Source organism: Macrobrachium nipponense, chromosome 5 (assembly GCF_015104395.2).
Source record: "Macrobrachium nipponense isolate FS-2020 chromosome 5, ASM1510439v2, whole genome shotgun sequence".
Classification (NCBI taxonomy): Eukaryota; Metazoa; Arthropoda; class Malacostraca; order Decapoda; family Palaemonidae; genus Macrobrachium; species Macrobrachium nipponense.
This window is the reverse complement of record NC_061107.1, coordinates 2,093,906-2,103,905: the sequence shown is the minus strand read 5'-3', so window position 1 is coordinate 2,103,905 and position 10,000 is coordinate 2,093,906. Positions and strand designations below refer to the sequence as shown.

Genomic DNA, 10,000 nt, shown 5'->3' with positions numbered 1-10,000 from the left:
ACAAAAAGAAAATGTGCATGATTTAGTAGCAAAAGCCCTCAACTGGAGCCTTGATTTTTTTTTTTTTTTTTTTTTTTTTTTTTTTTTTTTTTTTAGCATTTATGCCATATTGTTCGCCAATGACACACACACACACACACGCACACACACACACTCATACCCTGGCGATGGCTATGGTATGAATATTAAAAAAAAGAGATAATTGCACCTTGTTTAATTCTACAATTACTGTCATTAACAATCGTCACACAGGGTTGCCAGTTTGCCGCCAAAGACAAGGAGACACAGACGACTTTTATTCAAGAGATCATAGCTGAAATGGGCGTCAGGTTGGGGCAATACCTGTCGCATAATATTATACGTATTTAAGACTCGCAATTCGAATGGGCATTAAGAAAAAGTCTGATTTCAATATCGAGTTCCTTCCATGAATATTATTCCCCCTTCACAGGTCTGCGTTAAGTTTTAAAGCCTGTTTGTTGTATTAAAACATGCAAATGGACAAGGACTGTCAAGTGCTAGCGTTAGTAGCGTTAGTGTCTGGGAAAAAAATGTTTCACATTTCAAAAATCTTCGTAAGAAAATAATAATTTAATAACTGTGAAAAACATTATTGTATTGCATTTATTTTATAAAGACAGGACGGCGCGAATGTTCATTAAAACCTAAAATAAAAGGAGTCTAAAATTTCAATGACATATTTGTGTTCTTCAGTGCCTCAGCAATAAAAATCTTGCTCGGAGTTGACTTCGATGAAACACCAACTATTTTCCCAAAATGCTTTGGTTCGTTTTCTATTGTTTTCGTGAGACTGCGTGAGCGAGTTATTGTAGGGATATGCATTAAGGGTATAGGACTCTTGAATCCAAAATACATTATATGTGTTTAATCTTTTTTATGCATACACTAGTGCATGCATACGTCACTTTAGTAAATGTGAATGAGACTGAAAAAAAAAACGTCAGAGTGTGAGTTAATGAAATGTTTTATGGTCTTTACCCTTCTGCCCTACCTACGAGGCCTGTTGGTCGTTATTCCCCCCATATCCGATTACATTTCACTATATGACTAATTCCAGTTTAACAACTACTGAAAAAAACTGTTTTGATACATGCATAAATTGGCGCTTTTGCATAGCATATTAACGTAATACACTCATTGGCGATTCCCCTTTAAATAGCTGAAGTGGATCTGCATATCACATACGCGTGAAAATAATTTCCATTTAATCTGAAAGACAATTTCCTTCGTGGTGATGGACTTGCCATATTGAAGGAATATTTTTCGCTTTGCAGAAAAGGGGGGAATACTTATCAAAATATGCATAGGAAAAGTCATACATAATTAACTACTCGCAGATATAACTAACGGTTCTGCATATACTACCTTGAGACCTTTGAAAATGTGATATGGGTATATCAATGCTGACATTCTTCTATAAACGCTCATAAATATATACAAATTCGGATTGTGGGGTTTTGATATGTCTTAGTACCAGAGAGTTTTTTTTTTTTTTTTTGTGGATTTGTATGTAGATCCCTGATATTGAACATAGTATATATATATATATATATATATATATATATATTATATATATATAATATATATATATATATATATATATATATATATATATATATATATATATATATATATATATATATATACTATGTATATATATAACAGAGAGAGAGAGAGAGAGAGAGAGAGAGAGAGAGAGAGAGAGAGAGGATTAAAATGGGATTTTATTCCATCCTGCAATTACCTTCGTTGCACAGGGATTGCCACAAACAACACAGTAAAAGTAGTACATAGCAGAGCATTTTTATTCAAGATGTTATGCAGAGGAAATACCTGCAACGTAAAATATACGTATTCTGTGATATATAGTTCAAAGAAATTGCCGGTAAAACTTATTTGAACATCGAATTCCCTTCACTGCCTCAAACATTTGTTTTCAAGAGTTGGGTCTTTGGTATTCTCAAGGGCGAAGCCACATTTTATGTCTTTACTCCCTTTGCTTATTGGCAAGAATATGATTTTCCTGCGTAGCCTGTTAGTTGTAAAGTATCACTTACTCGTATACATCTAGTTTCATCTCTGATAATGAATATTTAACTCTTTCATCGCCTGTGGTGTGCAGGACTCATTGTCTCACTACTTGATGTTTTCATGAGAAAATGCTGCGTTGTTGCCTCAGCTCAGCCTTAGCATTTCCTACTTCTAGGTTGCGAAAACCATTCATGTTCTGTTAAGTACATCTATCAATATACTGATTAATGCTTTCATGCTGTGATGGAAGCTCTCCTAATAATGAGTGGAAGAGTTTATGAACTTTCGAAACTCGGGGTCGATCAAGCAGTGAGCCTTTAATGATGTTAAGAAGATAATCCACGGTTTACTCATGTCTTAAAGGAATAACAGTCTCAAAATGACTTTCGTGCCCTAATGGCAATATTGGCAGCGTTTGTCAAATCATGTGTCATGTTTCTAGATTTATGGTTTTTATCCTAATCGAAATTAATAAGATGATGATTGACTAACTGAATATTCGTTTCTTGATTCATTAAATGACAAAATGAATATCTGGTACTGGAACAGCGTTTACGGCCCTATGAACATTGACCCAAAACACTGGCCAGAGTGCCTTTGGCTTTGGCTTACCTTCCAACTATACGATGAGAGATTCTACTTTCTTCCTCCACGTAATCATATGATATCATTCCGGTCCCCTTCTGGCAATATCTGAAACATAGGCAAAATAATTCTTTTTGGGACTCTAATCACACCCTTTTACAGTGCAGAATACTACCCATTAATTCACTTTTCTTCATTAAATTTCCCTACGCTTTTATCATCCATGTTTACCCTCTGCTTACCATCAACATTTTCAAATGATCTAACCTGACTCAGCAACTTCTCTTCACTGGAACCGTATAATCTGATCATTCCACGAATCCTCGACGTCATAACTTTGCAACAATGCAGTTTTATGGCTTTTCATATCAGCTCACTAACTTGCACGTTTGATTGATATTTTCCTGAATGGCCTCGTTGCATTATTTCAACAGAGACCCTCGGAGATGCAACCCACTTTTCTCAGACAGTCCTACAAGAAATCAGCGAGAAAAAAAGTCCCAATAAGAGCTTCTTTTTACATTGAATATTTGACCACTGGGTACGGTTTTCTAAAGATATGCCGTATGTTTATTAAACTACATAATTTAGAGCAAGTACCTGGCATACAGAAAGTCTTGCATTTCAGTGTTTAGTATTTATTTGTTATTTAAGAATAATTGAAATGCTGTATTAGTAATGAGAAAAGAAAATAAACGTGAAAAATAATCATCTTGATTTTGTTCGTAAATGACTGCATTTCAGTGCTTAATATTTATTTGTTATGTAAAAAAAAAAAAAAAAAAAAAACTAAATGCTGTTTTAGGAATGAGACATAGAAAATAAACGTGAAAAATAATTATCTTGATTTTGTTCGTAAATGAATTCAGCGGCTGTCACCAAAAGGTTTGAACGAAATAAATAAATGTTTATTGTTTAATCTACATTTTTTTCCAGCATTATTCACAGCCGGAAACTTTATTTCACCGAGATATTATAAACACCAACTTGTATAACTCACTTCCTTGATTTTGTCTAAATGCACTTTTACCCTGCAGTATTTCCGTGTTTAGGTTTGCAGACTTTGCTGTAACATTTCATTTCTTTTTGTGAAGAGAAACGTCAGCGGATGAAGCTATCAATTAAAATGTTTCTCGTGTGATTTTTTTTTTTAAACTCCAGCGTCACGTGACTTGCTCATTTCTTGAAAAATTCCTAATTAGGTCTTCCTTGCGAACATAATTACCAGCTAATTGAACATTGAATTGAAGATAGAAATATGTAGATAAATTAAATAAAACTTCCTTTGCAATAGGTTACGCATTTTAATGGGTTTTTTCCTCGTATTTACATCTCATGATGATCGTGGAAAGTCGTTGGCCACTTTTGTTACTGAGATGAACTAAATTGAAATGAATGTATAGAATTTTAGGCCAAAGGCCAAACACTGGGACCAATGAAGTCATTCAGCGCTGAAACGGAAATTGGCAGTAAAAGTTAGAAAAGTGTAACAACAGGAAAACCTCAAGGAAGTTGCACTATGAAATAATTGTTAGGGGAGGGTGGACAGTAAGATGGAAGAAAGAGACTTAGAAAGGAGGTACAGTAAAAGGGACGAAAGGATTGCATCTAGGGGTCGAAGGCATGCTGCAAAGAACCTTAAGGAATGCCTATAGTGCACCGCAAGATATGCACTGACGGCGCTACCCCTCTACGGGGGTAAATAGATGAAATACTGCATATATTTTGCGGTTTTAGTCATTGGCCATTATACATACCAAAAGTAATCATTATGAAAAATAATATAAACAATGTTAGGATTCGGATTCCCAAAAGTGATGGCCTTTTCAGGCCTTTATATGACGCTGCTACATTGCAGGATGAACATATACGAAACAACATTTTACACTACCTTCGGGCGGAGGAAACCCAAGCAGCACTATTGGGAAGTTGCAATTATGTTCATCTTCACTGTTTTAACGGAGACGTCCACGATAACGCAATTGCACGCGAGTTTGGGAGAGGAGGGGGGATACTGCCAACGTTGAGACTCATTTCGTCGTTATTACCAAGAGTTCACAGCAAATGATGACAAAAACTGAAACAGTAACGTGAAATTTCATTCCGGAATTTGAGGTCAGAGAAAGGATTGGGATCTTCAGACTCCAACTTGAGGTAGTTAGAAATTATAGAGGACAGAGATTATGTAAAACAAGAGAAGCTTCTGAAACTATTAAAGGATCTAATTCCTTGGTGAATGGAGGTATTTGAAAATTAAGGCCAGCGTGAATGTGGTTATGAGATTAAACGCATTCGTTGGAGTTGGTTCGACGACTATACCAAGTCTAGAGAACTAGGGAATGGTGTTCCAATATTATTTTTTTCTATCTGGACCCTTTTGAATGCTCGGAATTTTAGAATAGACGCAAATATTTATGCGAGCTACTAAGACCTCTTTAATTTTCAAAGTTTGTTTCAGAAAACAGGAAAAGGAGAATATAACAACCACAGAGAAGATCGTCTCCAAAAGAAAGAAAAAAATAGTGTTTTTTGCTCAATACGAAAGATTTGTCAAAAAATCCAGATCACTGTCGTGTGCTTGTTTCATGTGAATAGGTTTCATTTACCATAATAATAATAATAATAATAATAATAATAATAATAATAATAATATAAGAATAATAATAATAATAATAATAATAATAATAATAATAATGTAGCGCCGTAGAGGAGTGGGTTAGGTCGTCAATGGACTTAAGTCAAGTTAAGCAACATTGGGGCTGGTCAGTCGTTGGATGGGTGACAGCTCTCCTCGGCGTTGATTCCTTGGGAAAGGATCTTTACCATAATTTCCTCAGTCTACTCAGCTGTAAATGAGTACCTATCCCTGATGGGGTAGGGTCCAGCTATGGGTTAAATAGCAAAACTCAGCAATGATGGAAAGAAATGAAGGAATAAACGACAACGACGTAAATGGAACCGCTGGCAACAGAGGAGCTTCGTCCGGCAACCAGGTATTCAACCCAATTGAAGGGGAAGACGGTCAGGTACTTGGAGGTCGTCATCCAGCAACTGATCACCACAACGACAGTCATCAACAGCCTGAGATTGGAGCTACAGAAGCAAAAAGGAAGAAATGGACAAGAGAAGAAAATAAGGAAATATGGAGATGCTACATCAGAAGCAACCCGACCGAGAGAGGATATAGAAGAAGATTGGTCAACATCTGGAATGAGAGGAATAACACCCCCCAAACAGACCAAGTAAGAAACATAAAGAAAAAGAACTGGCTCTCCCCAACAGAAAGAGAAGAACTGGAGAGGGAAATGTCACACGACAACGAATTACACGAAGACGAACTGAGAGACGATGCCACAGAAGACGACAGGGAGGATGAGGTATCAAACAACGACACACGAAGAAACACCGACGAAGTAACAGAGAGGACGGAATGGGTAGAAAAGATTAGACTTTGGATGGAGCCAGATACAGAGAGAACAAAGATCCCCTCCATGAAAGCCTACAACACCAAGAAATTAAGGGAGAAAACAAGTGAGGTCAATGAAATAATGGGCATAATACACACCACCAGTGTCACAGAAACAAATAACTTGGTATATGCAGGAGCAAGATTAGTAGCAGAACTGATGGGGACACGAACACCAATGCCACCAACACAACCAACCCAACAGAAACCAAAACAGCAACCTCCTTGGAAAAGGCGCCTGGAAAAGCAAAACATGGTGATGAGATCTGACTTGAGTAAACTGAAAGAGACGGCAGAAAAAAGGCTAAGAAGCAAGAAAACAAGGGAGGAACTGAACGAGAAATACAAAGTACACGAGAGGGGACTAAACAACACAATAGAAGATGTAAAACAGAGGCTTGAGGCCAAAGCACATAAGATCCAACGGTACATGAACAGGAAAAAGGGATACCAACAGAACAAACTATTCGGAACCAACCAGAAAAGACTATACAGCCAACTAAGAGGGGAAGACAACCACCCAGAAATTCCTGAAGCCGAACCAAGTAAGAGACTCTGGGAAAACATATGGAGCAACCCGGTATCACACAACAAACATGCAGCATGGCTCCAGGAAGTCAAGGAAGAAGAAACAGGGAGAATAAAACAAAGATTCACGGAGATCACGACAGACACAGTCAGACACCAACTAAAGAAAATGCCAAACTGGAAAGCCCCAGGTCCCGATGAAGTCCATGGATACTGGCTCAAAAACTTCAAGGCCCTACACCCACGAATAGCAGAACAGCTCCAGCATTGTATCACAAATCACCAAGCACCCAAATGGATGACCACAGGAAGAACATCCTTAGTACAAAAAGACAAGAGTAAGGGAAATATAGCCAGTAACTACAGGCCTATCACATGCCTACCAATAATGTGGAAGTTACTAACAGGTATCATCAGTGAAAGGCTATACAACTACCTAGAGGAGACAAACACCATCCCCCACCAACAGAAAGGCTGCAGAAGGAAGTGTAGGGGCACAAAGGACCAGCTCCTGATAGACAAAATGGTAATGAAGAACAGTTGGAGAAGGAAAACCAACCTAAGTATGGCATGGATAGACTATAAGAAAGCCTTCGACATGATACCACACACATGGCTGATAGAATGCCTGAAAATATATGGGGCAGAGGAAAACACCATCAGCTTCCTCAAAATACAATGGCGCAACTGGAATACAATACTTACAAGCTCTGGAATAAGACTAGCAGAGGTTATATCACGGAGTAGGGATCTTCCAGGGCGACTCACTGTCCCCACTACTCTTCGTAGTAGCCATGATTCCCATGACAAAAGTATACCAGAAGATGGATGCCGGGTACCAACTCAAGAAAAGAGGCAACAGAATCAACCATCTGATGTTCATGGACGACATCAAGCTGTATGGTAAGAGCATCAAGGAAATAGATACCCTAATCCAGACTGTAAGGATTGTATCTGGGGACATCAGGATGGAGTTTGGAATAGAAAAATGCGCCTTAGTCAACATACAAAAAGGTAAAGTAACGAGAACTGAAGGGATAAAGCTACCAGATGGGAGCAACATCAAACACATAGATGAGACAGGATACAAATACCTGGGAATAATGGAAGGAGGGGATATAAAACACCAAGAGATGAAGGACACGATCAGGAAACAATACATGCAGAGACTCAAGGCGATACTCAAGTCAAAACTCAATGGAGGAAATATGATAAAAGCCATAAACACATGGGCAGTGCCAGTAATCAGATACAGCGCAGGAATAGTGGAATGGACGAAGGCAGAACTCCGCAGCATAGATCAGAAAACCAGGAAACATATGACAATACACAAAGCACTACACCCAAGAGCAAATACGGACAGACTATACATAACACGAAAGGAAGGAGGGAGAGGACTACTAAGTATAGAGGACTGCGTCAACATTGAGAACAGAGCACTGGGGCATATCTGAAAACCAGTGAAGACGAGTGGCTAAAGAGAGCATGGGAAGAAGACTAATAAAAGTAGACGAAGACCCAGAAATATACAGAGACAGGAGAATGACAGACAGAACAGAGGACTGGCACAACAAACCAATGCAAGGACAATACATGAGACAGACTAAAGAACTAGCCAGCGATGACAATTGGCAATGGCTACAGAGGGGAGAGCTAAAGAAGGAAACTGAAGGAATGATAACAGCGGCACAAGACCAGGCCCTAAGAACCAGATATATTCAAAGAACGATAGACGGAAATAACATCTCTCCCATATGTAGGAAGTGCAATACGAAAAATGAAACCATAAACCACATAGCAAGCGAATGCCCGGCACTTGCACAGAACCAGTACAAAAAGAGGCATGATTCAGTGGCAAAAGCCCTCCACTGGAGCCTGTGCAAGAAACATCAGCTACCTTGCAGTAATAAGTGGTACGAGCACCAACCTGAGGGAGTGATAGAAAACGATCAGGCAAAGATCCTCTGGGACTATGGTATCAGGACGGATAGGGTGATACGTGCAAACAGACCAGACGTGACGTTGATTGACAAAGTCAAGAAGAAAGTATCACTCATTGATGTCGCAATACCATGGGACACCAGAGTTGAAGAGAAAGAGAGGGAAAAAATGGATAAGTATCAAGATCTGAAAATAGAAATAAGAAGGATATGGGATATGCCAGTGGAAATCGTACCCATAATCATAGGAGCACTAGGCACGATCCCAAGATCCCTGAAAAGGAATCTAGAAAAACTAGAATCTGAAGTGGCTCCAGGACTCATGCAGAAGAGTGTGATCCTAGAAACGGCACACATAGTAAGAAAAGTGATGGACTCCTAAGGAGGCAGGATGCAACCCGGAACCCCACACTATAAATACCACCCAGTCGAATTGGAGGACTGTGATAGAGCAAAAAAAAAAAAAAAAAATAAATAAAAAAAATAATAATAATATAATAGGGAAAAAACTCTCTATCACGAGAGTATATATAATGTTCTAAAGGGTCCACAATAATACAAAGTGTAAAAAGTCCGTGTATAATTTTGAAGACTTTAAAGAAAGCATTCGAACCCTTCCCTGGGATCATCTTCAGTCCAAATGAACAAAAAGTTACGACAAGTACAGAGGTAAATTTGAAAAACAAGAGTCGTTGAAGATCGTTGACAACGGTCGTTAGCTCGTTAATGGGCCTGGTGAAGAAAGAGGGTAGTTAACAACAACTAGGTGATACCCTCTCCCCTATCAATCCTTCTGGCTGCAATCCTGTTGGATCTTCGTACAGGTTGTTGCAACATTACATGAAGTCCTTCATCCAAGGGCGTAGATTGGGCACCGTTATCAGACTTCCCCGGGGCAGCGGTTACTTGGACTGGAAGAGGCAAGGCAGAGGCAGCATCAGGAGAGGGAAAAACAGAGCCTGTCCTACAGTTGAAATCTTTTAAAAACATACTAGTAATATAAAAATTAACAAATGGGTCTTCGTTGACAAAAGACTTGTATCTGAGACTTTTAAAAGTAGCCGTGATGTGTTTAAGTTCACCGTCTATATATTCGGAGTCGCAAATTCTGAATGCGCGTAAAGCAAAATTCATAATAATATTACTTAAACATATCACGGCTACTTTTAGAAGTCTCAGATATCCCCCTCACTTCATTGAGAAAGCAATTTCGCGAGCTAGGAAGTTGTTCTATGGACTGAGAGATAATACTAAGGAAAAACCAAAAAGATATTTGTCCCTTCCCTTTAATCCAGAAGTAAAGAATATAAATGGACATATCAACAAAAGTCAGAAGGAAACTAAAATTGTGTTCAAATAGGAAAATACAATAAGACGTTCCCTCGTAAGAATTAATAACAATGATAAAAATCCCATAGTCCCAGGCGTT

General features: G+C 38.5%; 1 protein-coding gene across 1 annotated transcript in view; it reads left to right on the top strand.

Annotated features, from left to right (window-relative positions):
• LOC135215346 (uncharacterized) overlaps positions 1 to 10,000 on the top strand; it is a 96,518-nt gene that overhangs the window by 13,976 nt on the left and 72,542 nt on the right. Inside the window, exon 2 of the mRNA XM_064249904.1 lies at positions 253 to 329. Within this exon, the coding sequence (XP_064105974.1) occupies positions 253 to 329 (77 nt within the window). The remainder of the gene's footprint in view (positions 1 to 252; positions 330 to 10,000) is intronic.